General features: G+C 42.5%; 1 protein-coding gene across 1 annotated transcript in view; it reads left to right on the top strand.

Moving 5' to 3' along the window:
• EPDR1 (ependymin related 1) overlaps positions 1 to 19597 on the top strand; it is a 50134-nt gene extending 30537 nt beyond the window's left edge. The window contains exons 2-3 of the mRNA XM_087713094.1: positions 8793 to 9001; positions 19274 to 19597. Of these exons, the coding sequence (XP_087569220.1) occupies positions 8793 to 9001; positions 19274 to 19464 (400 nt within the window). The 3' untranslated portion in view covers positions 19465 to 19597. The remainder of the gene's footprint in view (positions 1 to 8792; positions 9002 to 19273) is intronic.
• The last annotated feature ends 437 nt before the right edge of the window (positions 19598 to 20034 follow it).

Raw genomic sequence — 20034 nt, forward strand, 5'->3', positions numbered from 1 at the left:
TTTATAAAGATTGCCTTTCATGCTACTGGCACAGAATGTTTCATGCTATTGGTATAGAATGCTTCCCATTAAAAAAAAAACTAAAGAAAAATATAGCACATAAAGAAAAAATAATCTGTGTTAACTGAATTATAATTATAGTCTTGGAAAAGCAAGATGGACCAATATCTCATGAATGAGAGTAAAATCGCTGTAATTAATTTCTATAGGTAGACCTTATTTATCTTTATTAATGAGATTTCTCATTCAGGATCAGGATCAACATAAAATTGCTCAACAAATGTATAGTTGGTACTGATATGGTTAGTTACATACAGATAGTCCTCAAATTATGACACTAATGACTTCTGGTTTGGCATCACAGCAAGATCGGATGCAAGGAGCTGGGCTCTGTGATCATGCCAAATGCTCCTCATTGGAGGGCCCCCCTAAGGAGCTAAAGCCACCCTATAGGTGTGACAAAGAGCAGGTTCCAGAGAACGATGGCTCTCCAGCCATTGCTCTCTGTAACCAAGGATTCCCTTCTATTCAACAATGAAAAGGAGAGACAGCCATTATGGCTGGTGTGAAGCTGGCGCAGCCAAAGAAACAGAATGTGCTGGTGCGGTGTAGATGAACAGTGATTGGAACTGTGTGAGGTGATTCTCTTTTTACCTAGAATCTAAACCCAAAGAAAATAAACCCTGGAAAAGACAGTCTTTGAAATGCTTGTTTAAGTGGCGAATAATTACAGAGAGAAAAATTACAGACCTGAAAGAAAAGGAATTAAAATGAGAGCACAAAATCTTTAAAATATAGAAAGAGTGGCATTTCAAACTTTATTGGCAATATTTTGGTAAGGCATTTTAAAACGCTGGAATTGTCTGAATATTATTTGCAAAAACTGAAATAAATATTTGGTAGATTTTGTGCAACATTAAAATTTAAGCTGAAGGTGCCATCTACTGTTTTTTAATGGAATATATACTAAACTTACAACCTTGAAAAGTACTGCTAAAACAAAAGAAACAAAATGGAATTAAATAACATCTGGAGGACTGTTGTGCTATCTATTGTTCTATATCTGTCAACTTCATGGTTATTGGAGGTTTAACTCTGAGATTATGGAAGACATCTAAAGAAAGCAACTTTTAAATACCAGGATCTATGACTGAATTTATAGGGTGGACTTAAGGAGACATTTGGAAATCTTCCTGGATTACCTAAATTGAACTAATTGACTGACTAGCATGCAATGCTAAGATTGAGCAAACGGTTTCTAAATTGGCTTTCTGGGGTTATAGACAATTGAGACTTTGGGATGGTAACAGACTACTGACAGACTATTGATCAATATATGGACAAATCAAAATAAGACAAGATGTTGCATTGGGAGAGATGTGTGGATTTAAAAAAAAAAGTTTATGCTTCAAAGTACTTATGATACGTTGATAAATAACCACAGGCAGATAAAAGACAATGCATGACATTGTGGGGAAATCAGAAAACATTCAACAAGGGACAATGAATAAAAATAATAAAACACAGGAAATAGAGGAGATAATAGAAAGACCAGAAAAAAAGACAGAACAGATAAATAACGAATAAAACGAGAAGAGAAGGAGAAGATAATAAAGACATGAATAAATAAGGGACAGTATAGATTAAGAGATCAAAAATGGATTGAATAAAAATATAGTTTTTATAATCAAAGATTCTTTTATTACATTTTCCTTTATACAATCACTTAAATACTGTGCAGTTAAAAAAAGAAGCAATAAACAACTCATAACACTTCTATCCTACATACACCCTTCCTTCTACCTCTCCAACTTTCATTTCTCCCTTCCAACAATCCCCTCTTCTACTTCCCCTCCCCCTCAGCCATTCCTTTCTCCCCTTCCCACCATCTCACCCTCCTTACATTCCCTTCTCACTCCCTCTTAATTCCCCCCTCTTCTTTCCCTCTACACCTCGCTTCGGTGTATTTCTAGTATTCATTGGTCTATTTGTTTTGTACTAAAACAAAAGAAAAATAAAAGGAAAAGAAAGAAGAAAAGAAAAAAAAGGGAAAAAAAGCAACAGTATCCAAGTGCATTCATTGTTCTGAAAATTGAGTCTATACTTCCACCCTCCCCCCAACCCACCCCCTGAACCCCCCTCCCTAACCCCCTTCCGACTTCCCAGGTCCCATTCCCGGCATCGTTCTTTATCAAGCAAAGTCTGGAGTATATTGAAACCAAATAGATTAGAAGTTACAAAATAATAAAAAATAATAAAAAATAAAGAACAAAAAAGAAAAGAATAATAAAAAGAAAAAAAGGGGGGGGGAACCCCCCCCAAGAAAGAGAAGTCAATATACTCTCTAACATTAAACTCAGCTTCTCATTATTTTTAAAATCTTAAACAATGTCTTTACCTGCTTCCGCATATAAATTCTATACCTCCCATCCTGCCTTTACCCGTGTCCGCATATATATTTTATCCTCATCCATTGCTCCTCTCATATTTACTCCACCCTCGTGTAGACTCTCCAGATAATCTTTCTTAACCTTGTATTCAAATAACAATTTATACAAAAATCAGCTTACATTCTGGATCAAGATAATCTAATTGAACTTTCACTACCCTTCCATCTACCCCACGCACCCGACTCCATTCATCCCAAACCACAATCCAAGAAAACTATGATCTTCTCTCTCCTCGCCCCAAAGAATAGATCATGCGCAGTTTAAATTAAGATTCAAACAAGTCTTATATAAGTCCCATACAATATATGTCCAAATTCAGCACCGCTTCTTTCAGTCTCAATATCTCTTCATCGGTATACAGCTTTGTCATTTTATATCAGACAGGAGTCCTGAAATTTTATTCAAATTAAAAATTTAAGAAGTATTTTAAAGGCATAGCTGGATCTTTATTCTTTACTCTTCTGCCCTTCCGGAAAGGGAAAGCAACACCCTCCACCTTGTAGCCACGTGTCCCGCTGCTTATCTTCTCCTTCTCCTTGTCTTTCTCCAAGTCCGGGTGAATCAGGAAGTCCGCCTTCAGATTTTTGTAGTAAAAATCTCGGGCTTCGCAAACAGAATTGAGACGATATTTTTGGTTCTCAAATGTGACTGTGATACCAGATGGCACTTCCCATTTATATTGTATCTGAGAATCTCTGAGTTTTTCAGTTAAGAAAGTGTAGTCTCTCCTTGCTCTTAATATTTGAGATGGTAAAAATATAGTTTTGAAGAGAAGATAGGGGCTTGGACAGAACCTCCAGAGATACAACAAAAGAGATGGAAGAAATATTTGTCTAAATAGGAAAGATGTAGACAGAGATCCAAGGGAAGAGGCAAGTCAAAACGAATAAGTGAAATACTAAAGCAGGCAAGAGATGATGGTTAGAAAGGGAATGCTGTTTAATATACGATTGGCTTTATAAGATTGAGAGCTAGAATAGAGGAAGAAACAAGATCAAGAATATTATTATACATATTCTATATAATATACTAAAAGTAATAGCTAGATGTAAAAATTAGATGTTGAAAGATGGTATCACTATGTTTAAATAATATTGTGATTATTAAAATTGTGCACAAAAATATTGAACAACTAAATAATGAAGGAGCACACACTAATACAAATATGTATAATACCACCACAATCACATAAGTATAATTAATGTAACAAATATTATTACTATTATTATTTGTATTTAAATGAATGATACCCAAACCACTCACTGTTCGTATAAGGATATTGGTGTATATTCCCCCTCCCCCAAATATACTTGCAATGAAATCTGCCAATCAACAGAGCCTTCCCTTTTCCACAGCATCATTAAAATGAGCATAATTAAAATGAGCATCATGAGGCCATGGCAAAATAAAATAACCATTCACTGCAGAATGTATTGAACAAGATAGGTTTTTCAAATAATTTAAATTTAAATTGCCAAGTTCTACAAAATAACTACAGTTCCTAGAAATACACTAAATTCTACAAGTAGTCCTCGACTTAGAACAGTTCATTTACTGTCTGTTCGAAATTACAACAGGATTTTAAAAAGTGATTTATGACAGTTTTTCACATTTTTGACCATTGCAGCATCTATATTATTATTATTATTATAATACAATTGTATCACAGCGGCCAGTTGTTTCGCCGGATTTGGCATTGATTACTAGTCGGGCCTCACCCAGGGGCCTAGGACGTCATAATGTATTTTCGTAATATGCATGCAGATCCAAGCAGTGCGGCTTTTTGCATTTGACTGATGGTGATTTTGTCAATTTTTAACACTTTTAAATGTAATTCCAGTGCTTTTGGAATAGCACCCAGTGTGCCAAGTATCACTGGAATTACCACTGCTGGTTTGTGCCATAATTGTTGAATTTCGATTTTTAAGTCCTGGTATTTCGCGGATTTTTTATATTCCTTCTCGCCGACCCTACTATCACCTGGTATTGCGATGTCTATGATTGTGACCTTATTTTTCTCAACCAGTGTGATGTCTGGTGTATTATGCGCCAGTATTTTGTCCGTTTGTATGCGAAAATCCCACAAGATCTTGACCATCTGATTTTCGGTGACTTTTTCAGGCTTATGTTCCCACCAGTTGGTTGCTGTTTTAATATTATAATTTTTGCACAAATTCCAATGGATCATTTGTGCTACTGAATTGTGCCGCAATTTATAATAAGTCTGCACAATTTTTTTACAGCAGCTGAGTATGTGATCAACAGTTTCATCAGCTTCTTTGCACAGTCTGCATTTGCCATCATCAGAGGATTTTTCGATTTTGGCCTTAATGGCATTTGTGCAGATAGCTTGTTCTTGCGCAGCCAGGATTAGTGACTCTGTTTCTTTCTTTAATGTACCTGCTGTTAACCATAAACAAGTTTTTTCACTGTCCACTTTATCTTTTATTTTTTCCAGAAATTGGTCATGCAATGCTTTGTTCTGCCAACTCTCCATTCTTGATTTTATCACATCTTTTCTGTTTTCTTGTTTCGTCTGTTGGACCTTCAATAGATTTTTCTTCTTTACTTCGATTAATAGATGTTCTTGACTTTCTTTTAAATAATCAGCCAGTGCATGTTTTTCTTCTTTAACTATTTGCTTCACTTGTAATAATCCTCTGATTTTCGGGGCAGATATAGTCTATCAGTATCACCACGTGGATGTAAACTGTAGTGCATTGTCATTAGTTTCCTGGTTTTTCAGTCCAAAATGTCCAAATCAGCTTGTGTCCAGTTAACTATACCAGCTGTGTATCTTATAACTGGTTTTGCCCAGGTATTTATGGCCTTGATTGTATTTCCACCATTCAATTTAGATTTCAAAATTTTCCTAACTCTGTTGGTGTATTCTCCCCTGACAATAGTTTTTACTTTTCCATGCTTGATGTTATCCAACTGCAGAATAAATATTTGTAGGCTTCATTTTCATTGCATTTAATTAGTTGGCCATTGAGCATATCAGTTCCCTCACATGTAGTGATTTTGTCCCTTTTTATGGATACAGTGGCACATTTTTCCATGCCAAACTGCATTGAAATATTGGTGCTAAATACTCGGACTGTGTCAGTGATTGGATTTCTATTTCTGACTTTCCATAGAGTTTCAAATCATCCATATATAATATATGTGAAACTTTTTCAGCTTCTTTGGCTGTTTGATAGCCTAATTTCATTTTTTTTAAAGATTACTGATAGTGGGATCATCGCGATGATGAAGAGAAGAGGTGAAAGTGAATCACCCTGGAAAATTCCTTGCTTGATATTAACCATTCCGTAGTTCTCATTCCCTACTGCCAACTCAGTTCTCCACTATTTCATCGCCTTTTCAGTAAAGGATGTAATATTTTTGCTAGTGGCAGTTGTTTCTAAGCGTTTTATGATCCAACTATGTGGCAATGAGTCGAATCCCTTTTTGTAATCAATCCAGACCATATTCAAGTTTGTTTTTCTGTTCTTACAATTTTCTAATATCATTTTATCAATTAGGAGCTGATCTTTTGTGCCCCTGCTCCTTTTGTTGCCTTTTTGCTCTACTGGCAAGATGTTATTTGTTTCCAAATAATTCATCATGTTACCTGCAATAATGCCTGTTTGTAATTTGAAGGTTGTTGGCAAGCATGTTATTGGTCTGTAATTTTCAGGTATTGTTCCTTTAGTTGCATCCTTCTGAATCAAGTATGTTTTTCCAGTTGTCAACCATTCATCAATTTGGCCCTTTTGTAAAATTTCATTCAGTTGCCTGGCCAATATTGCATGTAAACCGGTCAGATATTTGAGCCAGAAACCATGCAATTGGTCATTTCCAGGTGATGTCCAATTCTTTACTTTTTTTACTTGATTTTTGACCATCTCAGTTGTTACTACGTGCATTGCTTGTTGCCAATGCTTTTCTCAAAGTCATGTATCCACTTTGCTTCCTTATTATAGTCCTTTGCATTTTCCCACAGTTCTTTCCAGAATTCAACTGTGGCCTGCTTTTCTGGTTTTTCACTTTTGGTGTCACCATTCACATTAAGACTTTGATAAAAACACCGTTGGTCTGATCGAAATTGCTGATTTTGTTTGTATTGGATGATTCGTGCCTCATATCTTTCAATTTTTCTAGCTGTTGTGGTTATCTGCTGTTTTACAATCTCTACAGCTTCATTGATGTTTCTTGTATAAGAGCCGAGGTGGCGCAGTGGTTAGAGTGCTGTACTGCAGCCACTTCAGCTGACTGTTAAATGCAGTTCGGCTGTTCAAATCTCACAGGCTCAGGGTTGACTCAGCCTTCCATCCTTCTGAGGTGGGTAAAATGAGGACCCAGACTGTGGGGGCGATATGCTGACTCTGTAAACCGCTTAGAGAGGGCTGAAAGCCCTATGAAGCGGTATATAAGTCTAATTGCTATTGCTATTGTATCCAATCTATATCTTCTGATTAGTTGATCTATGATTTTGCTGTTTTTAAGCCATTGCTCATGCATGTTCTTTAAGTTGCTAGCATCTGCTCTTAGTATTTTGACTTTTTGTTCTAATCGGATTTTCCACTTTGGCTTTGATATTTTTTCCATTGTGTGACTAGGTGCTTTGATTTTAATGCCCAGTGACTATTACAGCTGCACTGTACATTAACGGATTCGTTTCCAAGATGGATCCCGGTTTGATTGTTGAAAGTACTGCATTAACCATTTTCATAATAGGGGCCAAAATTTTCTTAGGCACAGTTTTTAATGATGGTAAACGTTGCCTTTTCTCATTAGACAGAAAATGCTCCATGATCTTTCCTTCAATTCTTTTTGTTTTTGAGTTAGTTATTGAGTTGTTATTGTTGTTGTTGTTGTTGTTGTTGTTATTATTATTATTATTATTATTATTATTATTATTATTATTTATAGTCTTAAAGCCTGCTAATACCCCAAATTATTTTAATTTACCCATTAACATACCAAGTACCATTAAAGGATCTTCCAAAACCAATACCAAGTCATCTGGAAAACCTCTTAAGTTCTATGTCTCCCTTAAATTTTTAATTCCATAATCCTTTCATCTTATGTATCTATTCAGTTTTTCAAGAATCATAGTAAACAGAAGAGGGATAATAGCTGCCCTGTCCTGTTCTTTTTTTATACAGGTGGTCATCAACTTACAACAGTTCATTTACTTGTTCATTTCAAAGTTATAACAGCAGTGAAAAAAGTGACTCATGACAGTTTTTCATACTTTTGACCATTGCAACATTTTTCACCCTTCCCGAACTTCTGATTTGCCCATAGGGCCGTTTTTCACCCTCCAGAACCTCCCACAACATGAAATTTACCAATTGAAGATTGAAAAAAATTGAGGTGAAGAGGTAGTTGTCTGTAATTTAGGCAAAAGTATGTTTTAAACCTTCAGTGATTGGTACAAAGCCAAAGTGAACTAAAATGTAAATTATATAAAACTATACATTATTTTTATGCCAATAAGATATCATGAATTTACTCTGGAATCCTAAGACTTATAGTTTAATGGTAAAGTTAATACGTTTTCTTTGAAATCTCTAACGTACCTTACAAACCCATAGATCTGTCTGCTGCCTTTTAATCAATAACTAAATATTGATTAAATCTGCCAAAAAAGCCAACACAGTTCTAGGCTACATAAACAGAGGGATAGAATCAAGATCACGTGAAGTGTTAATACCACTTTATAATGCCTTGGTAAGGCCACACTTGGAATACTGCATTCAGTTTTGGTCACCACGATGTAGAAAAGATGTGGAGACTCTAGAAAGACTGCAGAGAAGAGTAACAAAGATGATTAAGGGACTGGAGACTAAAACATATGAAGAATGGTTGCAGGAACTGGGTATGTCTAGTTTAATAGAAAGAAGGGCTAGGGGAGACATGATAGCAGTGTTCCAATATCTCAAGGGTTGCCACAAAGAAGAGGGAGTCAAACTATTTTCCAAGGCACCTGAGGGTAGAACAAGAAGCAATGGGTGGAAACTAATCAAGGAGAGAAGCAACTTAGAACTGAGGAGAAATTTCCTGACAGAACAATTAATCAGTGGCACAGCTTGCCTCCAGAAGTTGTGAATACCCCAACACTGAGATTCTTTAAGAAGATGTTGGATAGCCATTTGTCTGGAACGGTATAGGGTTTCCTTCCTAGGCAGAGGGTTGGACTAGAAGACCTCCAAGGTCCCTTCCAACTCTGCTATTGTATAATAATTAATATGTAGTTATTGATTAAAAGATGTAATTGATGTAACTAAATATGTCCTCTAAGTTGTATTACATTATATGAACAAGAATCTTACCCCAATTTTCCTGTTTCAGATTTTTTGAATACATATATCTTTATAAAGATGCAGTGATGTATCAGATTGAACAACTGACAAAGCTGTGTTCAAAGATTTCTTTGAGTGAGCCTTGGGATCCTTATGACATTCCTGACAACTCAACTTATGAAGATCAGTACTACATCGGAGGACCAAGTGATCAAATTATGGTCCAGGAATGGTCTGACAGGAAGCCAGCTAGGAAACGTAAGCATTATATTATTTCTGATCCTAAATGAGGTTCTAACAGACTAGAAACGGAATAAACTCCTATCTTTTGAGGCTTGTTATTCTAAATGTAATTGTCAGCTCGCAAAGCATCCAAAGCTTGGTTTGAAGCTCATAATTTAATTAGGCCATTGGTCGGAATCCTGACAGTGATCTCATATCTCAAATGTTAAGCAAATTATCATTCATATTTATTTGTTTTAGTTGCTAGCATCCTCTGGCAGAAGCTTTTTCTGTTTTTTCAATATATTTCTAAAAGCATATTAAATATGAAATTTGTTAATTTTAGAGAGCAGGGGAAAACTGCATTCATGTAGCAGATCAGGTGCTTTTTCAAGAGCTAACTGGACTTATTTGTTTTTCTTTGAAGACATTTTGTTTCTCATCCAAAAGGTTTCTTCAGCTCTGGCTGATTGGTAGGGAATGGAAGGATTTATGCTCCCTGCAGACAGTTGGTGATTTGCATTCTTTTAGAGAGTCATCGAGGCCACTTGGAGGTTTATCTGTGTCCTCAGGGTCATCTGAATATTGCAAATGGGTGTGGAGTCGTCTTTGAATTACTGTTGAGAGAGGGCTGTTCAATTTTGACATATATGGCTTCTTTGAGCTCCTTGATATTTCTGATCCTAAATGAGATAATTTGTCTCCATGTGAATATGATCATCATTATATTGTTATCATTATTATGTGATTATTGGCAAATATACAAGAAATATGCTAAATATGTTTTTTGTTCTCATTTTATATGTGTTGACAAATTCAAATATGAATTTAAAAATATTTCCTAGTTTTAATCTTAGATATATCCCAAGATTTCAGTTTTAAAAACAAACAACCTGCCAGCAAGGGTACCTACAAAACATTATAACATTGTTTCTTCTAGACTTGCAAATTGTTTAGAGTTTAGTTAGCCTAATTCATAGGATGGGAAACATGAGTTGCCAAATGCTGCTCCCCATTTTACAATACACAGGCCAAAATACAATTCTTAAAAATTCACAGTTCTTCAAATTCTCTAATATACTTATTCAATTATAAAAAGTTGTGTAGCTCATTCTCCTATGATGAGACAGCAGCCAGACTGGGTTGCTTTGTCCAGTAATCAATTGGACTGAGTCTATATTTGTGATATCATTGAACCCTGGTGACTCCTCCCAGTTTAGACTGCGTCCAACCTGGACTAACTCTGAGAATTGATCTCTCCTCCTAAATTTGGTCTAAATTTGTCTTTTGTACTAAATTGGCATTTTTCAAAATTAATTTTTTGATTGGAATACTTTTCCCTTTTTTCCTCCTGCTCTATTTTGAGCGAGAGATTCAAATCTGCCTTCGAGCTTCTTCTCAACCATCTGACAGCCTTGGGACCACGAGCATGCTCTGTGACGCAATCCAACCTGTCAGCGTGGTGCTCACTCCTCAGCTCTGGGGCTGTTTAAAGAGGCACTCTGCACCCTGGATGTCCGCAAACAGCTGCTACAACAGAAGCTGTGCGACCAGCCATTTAGCGCTTCAGCTGATGTCAGACTGAAGCGGCCGCCATTCTGTGAGTCTGCCTGCCATAGGAAGCGCGCAAAGACAATGGCGGCCATCTTGCGGCTTGGAAAAAAAGTGTGTGAAGAGCGGTGGCCACAATTTTAAGTGCCCAGTGACCCTGAGGTGATTGCAGAGCAGCACAGCGCTTCTGAACGCTGTGGTTCCCCCTTTCTGGCTGCGAAACTGGTGATATCGTCACCAACCTATTCTCAAATCAGGCATTGGTATACTAGCAGGCATGGCTGAGCACTGCAGGGGGGGGCTGTCTCAGATAAGGAGCTGGAGGAGGCAGGGCCATGGGGGGGGGTGAGGAGCAGCCGCAAAAGGCTCCCAACACAGGGAAAGCTACAAAAGCTTTCAGAGCTGAGGAAAGAAGACAAAAGGCCCTGGAAAAGGAGTTTCAGCAGGCCCAAAAACAGGCTAGCCAGAAATCCAGGCCTCTCCTCCCGCTCCCATGGTGGATCAAGCTACCTCCCCTGCCTCCCCCCCCCCCCGAATTACCACCTATTGGACCTTGTCCATCTTTAGATGAATCAGATGGGGAGTTGTCCTCCTCCTCGCCCTCCATAGAGCCTGATACCAGGGGAATTTTTTTTGATGTTCCCTCTCAATAGGGATCGTACATTTGAACAGGCCGGTCGCCTTCTGGCTCAGAGCACAGTGGTGCCTCAGACCTCAATTTCCTCTCCTACACAATGGCAGCCATAATTTCAGAAGCCATAAAACAAGGGATTGCTGCCAGGCTTCAGCAGCATCCATTTTCTGGGTCATCTCATAAGCACAGGCATAAGTCATCGAGGGACCCCCAGCAAAATCCTCCTCCTGCATCTGTCACTCAGGCTTCTATTTTTGGAGATCAGGACACCCCCAGGGACTCGGACCTATCAGATGGCGAGGGGATCACCCCAGATGCCCGTGCCTTTGTCGGATTGTTCAAAACTGATCTCTTTAAATCCCTCCTGTTCAAAGCAATAAAAGTGGCTAGCTTATTGTCTTCTTCTTCCACTTCTTCTACTCAGACTCAGGCTGCTGTGCCAAATTCGACTGAATGTCCTTACACTCTTTTCTCTGAACCTATAGTGGAAAAGGAGGTTATCCCATCTCCAAAGATCTTTATGAATGTTGTTCAATGGCAATGGGACTCTCTTGGCACAGATCCCCAACGAACCAACTTAGGCAAACGCCTCTACAACGTCGCTCAAGAACTTACCAAGTTTCTTGAGACTCGTCCAGTGGATACGCCGGTTGCAGCCCTGTCTTCGCTCAGAGTGGTCTCTGGAGCCCCAGAGGAAGTCCTCAAGCCTGAGGAGAAAAGGTCAGATCAAACATTAATAAAAGTTTATCAGGCAGGTGTCTGGGCAGTATGGGCCTCCACAGCCACTTCATTTTTCTTCAGGGCTGCTCTAGTCTGGATCGAGCAGCTCCAGGAACGTATTGCAACCACTGATACACAGGGATCTGAACAAAATTAGGGCAGCCATTGAATATTCAGCGGATGCTTTCTTGAACGCAGCCTGGTTTGCTTCTAAAACCATGGCCTCTTTGGTCATGGTCAGGCACCTGCTATGGCTTAAACCATGGCAGGCGGATATCCAGACCAAGTGGCGCCTAGCAGCCTCCCCTTTTAGTGGCACTCAGCTCTTTAAAGCTCCCTTGGATCCTTACCTCACAGAATCTAAGGATAAACGCAAGGTCCTTTCCTCTATATACAAGAAGCAAGACAGTTGTCCCTCTCCATTCTATAGAAGGTTGCCCTTTCAGCCAACGGACGGGGAATCCTCCTTCTTCCATCCACAACGTCAGTCCTTCACACCCAGATAGGGATCCAATCAGGACAGGTCTAACTGAAATGCCCAGCGTTCCCCCCCCCCCAAGAAATCTTACCGGGGAGGAGGTAACAGCCACTTCCCAAGGCAAAAGTGACTATCTGGACTCTCTCCCAATCGGGGGTTGCCTAGCGTTTTTTGCTCACCGTTGGGAGGACACTACCACAGACATTTGGGTAATCAAGACAATCAAATTCGTCCTTCTTCTGGAGTTCCTCTCCACCGCTCAGGAGCACTTTGTTTCATGCCCAATCTCTCAGTGCTCTCGTAAGAGGCTGCTGATGGATCAGGCCATACAGCATCTACTAGAGATTCAGGCCATCCAGCTGGTCCCTCCCCATCAGAGGGATCAGGGCTTTATTCCCACATCTTTGTGGTACCAAAGGCTTCTGGGGATTGGAGACCGATTCTGGACCTAAAGTCATTGAACCGCCACATTGTTTATCGATGGTTCAAAATGCACTCCCTCCACACCATCCTGCAGGGGGTCAGAAAAGGCTATTTCCTCACCTCGGTAGACTTGACTGAAGCTTATCTTCACATTCCCATCTTTGCAGACCACCGAAGATACCTCTGGTTTTCTTATGGGGGGGAGGCACTTCCCGTACTGAGCCCTCCCGTTTGGCCTCTCCTCCGCCCCCAGGGTCTTCACAAAGGTGCTGGTGGCCCTAGCCACCCACATCAGATCTTTACCCATCAGAATTCTTTGCTACCCGGACAACCTTCTCCTGTTGTCCAGCTCTCCCTTTCAAGCAGAGAAGGATCTAGCCCAAACCATCCAAACTTTGCGGGATCACAGGTTCGGGGTGAATCTCAAGAAGAACCACCTCGTTCCCAGGACTCTCATTCTACATCTCAGAGTTGTCATAGACACCGTGGCAGAAAGGGTGTTTCTTTCCCAAGACCGCATTCTCGGCCTCAAGGAGGGTCCTGTGCCTCAGGAGGGTCCTCAGGAGGGTCCTGTGCCTACTCAAAGTGTCCCTTCTACTGCTGTCCCAATTATTAGGGAAAATGGTGTCTTGTGTTGGGGTAGTACCGTGGGCCCGATTCCACAGCAGAGCCCTGCAGTGGTTCAAGCAATGGTTCAAGCACCCGCATCAGAAAAACAACAGGAGCGGCTCCCCCCTCAGGGTTCTTCTCCCCAGGCAAGTCACCCAGTCTCTGAGGTGGTGGTAGTCCCCAGCGATCTTGAAGGACATCCAGGCGGACTGGCTGAGTCGAGCCAAAATAGATCAAGCAGAGTGGAGCATTCACCCGGACCTCTTCCATCTACTCGCGCTACGGTTCGGCCTGCCAGTCCTAGACCTGTTTGTGACAGCAGACAACAACCAGGTACTATTCGAGGTTTGTGGAACCCTATGCAGAAGGGGTAGACGTTCTCAGGTGCCAGCGGCCTATATGCATTTTCACCACTCCCTCTCATCGAGAGGGTAGTACAGGAGGCAGAACTCTTACTCCTGGCACCCCACTGATCGTGCTGATTTTATTTTGCCAACCTCGTGACACTGTCGATCTCCCCTCCATGGCTCATTCCACAGTCACTAATTTCTCTTTATCGGGGGTCAATCCTATATCCCAACCCCCAGTGGCTTCAATTAACTGCGTGGCGATTGAGCAGCAAGCCTTAAAAGCTGATAACACCTCCCTCAAAGTCATTGCTACTATTCAGGCATCTTGTAGAATTTCAACGAACCATATTTATGATGCCATGTGGCAAGCGTTTGCTCTCTGGTGTTCTAATCTCACTATTGATTCACTAAGGGCTTCCATTCCTCAAGTGCTGGACTTCTTACAGAGAGGGCTAGATCAGGGTCTCACCCCAAATACATTACGTCGATAGGTGGCCGCTTTGTCTTCCGTCCTAGATAGCTCATCCCCAGAACATCTTTCTACTCACCCTCTGGTCCAGAGAGTTCTCCAGGGTGCCTCGAACCTCCGACCTTCTGTCATCTATATATATCTGACTTGGGATTTAACACTGGTCCTGGAGGCTCTCACTTCTCCATTTGAACCATTAAGGTCCATGTCATTAAAATTGTTGTCTCTCAAGACTTTGTTTCTAGTGGCTATAACTTCTGCTAGATGTGTTTCAGACTTGGCGGCCCTGTCTGTGAGGCACGATATGTGCATATTCCACCCAGACCGAGTTGTATTGCATCTTGATCCTACCTTCTTGCCAAAAGTCAACAGCCTGTTTCACGGGGGCCAAGAATTGTCATTACCTGATTTTTGTCCAGTTCCTCGCCATGAACGGGAGTGCAAATGGCACACCCTTGATGTACGCCGAGTCCTTAAAATCTATCTCGATTGCACGGCTTTGCTGCACCATTCAGAATCTCTCTGTCTCCTTTCGCCAAGCGTCCAACACTTCACAGTCAAGTTTGGGGCGGTGGATCAGAGCCTGTATTACGGTAACATATGAACTTCAGTCTTTGAAGATTCCACAGAACATTATAGCCCATTCTACCTGGAGCGCGGCAACTTCGGCAGCATGGTCTACTCAGGCTTCTTTGGAGGAAGTTTACCAGGCAGCCACATGGACGTCTCCCACAGCTTTCATATGCCACTACAAATTAGACAAGTATGCTTCGGCTGATGCAGCTTTTGGCCGCAGAGTGCTGCAACAAGTACATGTGCTTTAACAAATTTTACTCTATTGTTCCCGTCCTAGTGGACAGGTTTTTCTTTGGTACGTCCCAGTCTGGTTGCTGTCTCCACGATCATAGGAGAATGGGTGTTGGTCCTTACCTGATATGCTCATTCTCTGTGACGTGGAGATAGCAGCCAGCCCCACCCTAGTGTAAATCATTCTGAACGGAATGTTTGTGCGGAGGAGAGAGTATGCATTTGGCAGTTATTTTTTGTTTGATGGCTGGGTGCTTCCTTCTGGCCTTTCAAGGCTGCCATGTAGCCTTTGCGCCTGGTCCTCAGGGAGCATGAGGAGGCCATTCAATTTTATGTTGTTTCAGGCCTGCATTTCCCTGTGGTCTTGGGCTTTGCTTGGCTGCGGGCCCTCAGATTTATTGGTCGCAGAATCTGATCACGTTCCCGTCCCTGCAATGTGTCGACTACACCCGTCACGTCTGTGCAGGCCAGGTGCTCAGCTCGCCTAGGGTGGCTGTGCCGTTGGGTTTAGTGGAGTTCGCAGACGTATTTAGTCAGCAGGAGGCGGATCAACTGCTGTTGCACCAGCCTTATGACTGTCCCATAGACATGGTACCTGATGCGAAGCTCCTGACAGGTCGCCTATATTCCATGTCTGAGCCGGAGTTGGCCGCATTGCAGGACTTTCTAGACAAGAACCTCGCCCGGGCTTTTATCCGGCCCTCATCTTTGCCACTGTCTGCCCCGGTTTTGTTTGTTAAAAAGAAGACCGGGTATCTGAGGCGACGGTGTTCACAAAACTGGACTTCCATGAGGCTTATAACGTGGTCCGAGTCAGGGCGGGGGACGAATGGAAGACGGCCTTTGGCACCTGGTACGGACATTTCAAGTACATGGTCATGCCATTTGGGTTGACCAATGCCCTGGAAGTCTTCCAACATTTCATGAATGATATCTTCCAGGACCTGTTGGATCAGTTTGTCATCATTTACCTGGATGACATCTTGATCTACTCGACGTCCTGGAAGGATCATCAACAACATTTGCACTTGGTCTTGCAACGAGTCCGAGAGCATCGTTTGTTTGCAAAGCTGGAGAAGTGTCAGTTCTGGCAGACTACCATCGAGTTCCTGGGGCACCATATCTCCCCTGAGGGAATTGCGATGAAGCCGGGCAAGGTGGAGGCATTGCGCAGTTGGCAACCTCCTCGGCTTATGAAGGATGTTCAGAGACTCCTCAGGTTTGCCAATTATTACTGGACCTTCATCCCCAGCTTTGTTTTCTTGACCACGCCCCTCACTCGGCTCCTGCAAAAGAAGGTGCCATTTCACTGGGGGCCCACGGAGCAACAGGCGTTCATGGCCCTGAAGCACACCTTCACGAAGGAGCTGATCCTAAAGCACCCTGATCCCAACCTCCATTTGTGGTGGAGGCGGATGCGTCTGACATCGCGGTGGGTGCGGTATTACTGCAGGCTCACGCCCCTGATGGTACTCTTTTCCCTTGCACTTATTATTCACGGAAACTCAATCCTTCCGAGCGCAATTATACCATATGGGAGAAGGAGTTGTTGGATATCAAAGTGGCGTTTGAGGCCTGGAGGCATCACCTGGAGGGGACCAGGCATCAAGTCGAGATCCAGACGGACCATAGGAATCTAGAGTTTCTGACAACAGCCTGCCAGATCCGGTGGTCTCTGTTCTTTGCCTGGTTCAATTTCAAAGTGACTTACATTCGTAGTGCGCAGGACCAAAGGGCAGATGCCCTGTCCAGGAAATCGGAGTACTCTGACCCTGCAGACTCGCTTCCACCCCAGACCGTTCTACCCATCGAATCCTTCGCTGCAGTTCACGAGTCCGTGGACTTACGGTCTCTGATACGAGATGCACAGCGGGGCAATGAGTGGGTGGAGCAACGGAGGGCAAAGGTAGGGCCAGCTTCTCCATGGACCTTTGACAATGACCTTTTGAGGTACCGGGACCGGCTCTATGTGCCCGAGGGCCCCTCCGTGGACTTATTCTGTCCTAGTGTCGTAACAATCCAGCAGTGGGACATTTTGGCCTTTTCAAGACTCTGAACCTGATCTCCTGTTCTTTCTGGTAGCCCCGCTTACGACACGACGTGCAGATGTACGTCACGTCGTGTGTACAGTGTCGATAGGCCAACTCAGAGACAGGAGCTCCTCCAGGCTTGTTGCAGCCATTGCTGACCCCGGACAGACCCTGGGGAGCCGTGTCCATGGACTTCCTGACAGAGCTGTCTCTGTCTTCAGAGTTTACTACGGTCCTTATGGTGGTGGACATGCTCACCAAGATGGCGCATTTCATCCCCTGTCGGAGATTGCTGACAGCCCGTGCGCACTGCCCGCATGTTCATCCAGCATGTTTTCCAGTTGCACGGCCTACCTGACGGGGTCATATCGGACCGTGGGACGGCCAGTTTTGGAAAGGGCTGATGGTGGCTCTAGATGTCCAGTTTTGTTTGTCCTCGGTGCACCATTCCGAAACCGATGGGGGTACGGAGAAAATGATTGGGATCCTGGAACAGTACCTGCGCTGCTTCGTGAATCAGCAGCAGAACAACTGGGCGGAGTACCTGGCCGTGGCGGAGTTTGCGTTTAACAACTCGCAGCATACATCCACACGGACGACGCCATTTATGGCAAACGTCAAGTATCACCCTCGCTTTTTCCCTCTTACCCCAGTGGACTCCCCGGTCCCCGCAGCGCAGGACTCCCTCTCTGAGCTCCAGGCAGTCCACCAAGTGGTGTGCCATTATCTGAATCAGGCTAAGGAGGACTGCAAAAGGTTGGCAGATAGGTCTCGGCATGCGGTGCTGGAGTTGGCTGTGGGAGATCACGTGTGACTGTCCACATAGCATCTTCCGTCCCACCAGCCGGCTAAGAATTTGGACCAATAGTATCTTGGGCCATTCCCTCTAGAGGCCATTATCAATCCAGTGGCCTATCACCTGTCCCTCCCACGTTCGATGTGAGTGCACCTGGTGTTCCATCACTCGCTCCTGATCCCTGAGCGGTCGGCTTGTCCTCTCCGCCAACCCTCTCCCCCCAGCCATCATCGCGTGATGTGGAAACATGGCTACTGCAATAAGTGGCCCGGATCAGAGACTCGAGATGGCTAAAGGGACGTTTTCAGTACTTGGTAGACTGGAAGGACTAGGGGTCAGATAGGGGGGCCTGGACTGATGCGACAGATGTGCATGCCCCTGCTTTGGTGCGAGCCTATCATGCGCAATATCCCTCGAGGCTGCATCCTGAGTGTCAGACCCAGGGGAAAGGCCCTGCAGTGAGGTATAGTGTTGTGGCCCAACAGGAGCCATTGGAGCTGCCAACAGACTCCGACAGTGAGGAGCTCTATGAGTCGGCTCTGGAAGATGTGGAGGACCCTGGAGAGGGTTCCGACTCCAAGCAGGGATCAGAGAGGCTGGTTGGCCACCAGGAGACGCCTGAGGCATGGAGCAGTGGTGAAAGCCAAAGGTAATGTGCTCCTGATATCAGGCCTTGGAGCAGTGGGGAGGGGACAAGGGAATTGGTCCTGGACGCCCGGAAATGGCCAGCAGATAGACATAGAGAACAACTGCGCAGATATAGAAGATAATTGGACCCAGGTGGTTGTAATTAGGCTCCTCTCAAGACAGTATATAAGGAGGGACTTTGTGAGGAGCTGGTTGCAGAATTCAACTTAATTATCAATGCTGAAGCTGTTATCTGTATCTGTCGAAGTCTGGGTTGCTGCCAAGGTTCTTTATCTCTTCAATGTGTTTGGGCTTTCAGCCACCAAGATTTATGTTTCCTGATAATAAAGTGTTGTGGCATTCCAGCTAAGCTTATCTCGGCATTCGTTCCTGGACAGAGGAGGGGGTCAGAACAGATGACTATGGAAAGAATGCACAAAAAACTTGTAACCAATTGACACACTGTACGTAACTGAAGATGTTTTTATGTTACATCTTGTTTGTCTATGTTTAAAAATAAAAATTTTAACATTAAAAAAGTGTTTGAAAGAGACTAGTATTTGGGGCTTTTTATCGTGGTGTTCTTACCAATTTCTCACTCTTATGTTAACTATGAAATCACTCACTGCAGAGTAATTACATTGAAACCAATGTAACCAATACCTAGAGTTAGTATTTTTAAGGATGATTGCATTAATCCTTCATTTGTGGTCAGGAAAATGGAACTTACTTTTTTATTGTCTTATTGACTTTGAAAACTCAAAATCATGCTTTTCTATAAAACCAGTAAGAATTTGTGCTTCTTTCATTACAGTTGAAAATTGGGTGGGAGTTTACACAATCAAGGACTGTTACCCAGTTCAGGAAACCTACACCAAGAACTACAGTGTGACAACCTCCTCGCGTTTCTTTGACCTCAAGCTTGGAATAAGTGACCCATCTGTTTTCATCCCTCCCAGCACTTGCCAGACAGCTCAGTCAGAAAAGATGACTTATGTATGCTGATGGTTGATCTTGGTTTCTACATTGCATATGTAAGCTCAATATGTATTATTAATAACTAGCTGCTAATGTCTAATATGACTTGCTCTTTTCAGGTTCTAACAGACTAGAAACTGAATAAACTCCTATCTTTTGAGGCTTGTTATTCTAAATGTAATTGTCAACTCGCAAAGCATCCAAAGCTTGATTTGAGGCTCATAATTTAATTAGGGCATTGGTCGGAATCCTGACAGTGATCTCATATCTCAAATATTAAGCAAATTATCATTCATATTTATTTGTTTTAGTTGCTAACATCCTCTGGCAGAAGCTTTTTCTGTTTTTTCAATATATTTCTAAAAACATATTAAGTATGAAATTCATTAATTTTAGAGAACTGGGGAAAACTGCATTCATGTAGCAGATCAGGTGTTATAAGATGGCACCCAAAGGTGCTTTTTCAAGAGCTAACTGGACTTTATTGGGTTTTTTGAAGACATTTTGCTTCTCATCCAAAAAGCTTCTTCAGCTCTGACTAATTGGTAGGGAGTGGAAGGATTTATTCTCCTTGCAGACAGTTGGTCATTTGCATTC

This window comes from Thamnophis sirtalis, unplaced genomic scaffold (assembly GCF_051295495.1).
Source record: "Thamnophis sirtalis isolate CommonGarterSnake01/CBP01778 unplaced genomic scaffold, rThaSir2_p1.2 scaffold_4, whole genome shotgun sequence".
Classification (NCBI taxonomy): domain Eukaryota; kingdom Metazoa; phylum Chordata; class Lepidosauria; order Squamata; family Natricidae; genus Thamnophis; species Thamnophis sirtalis.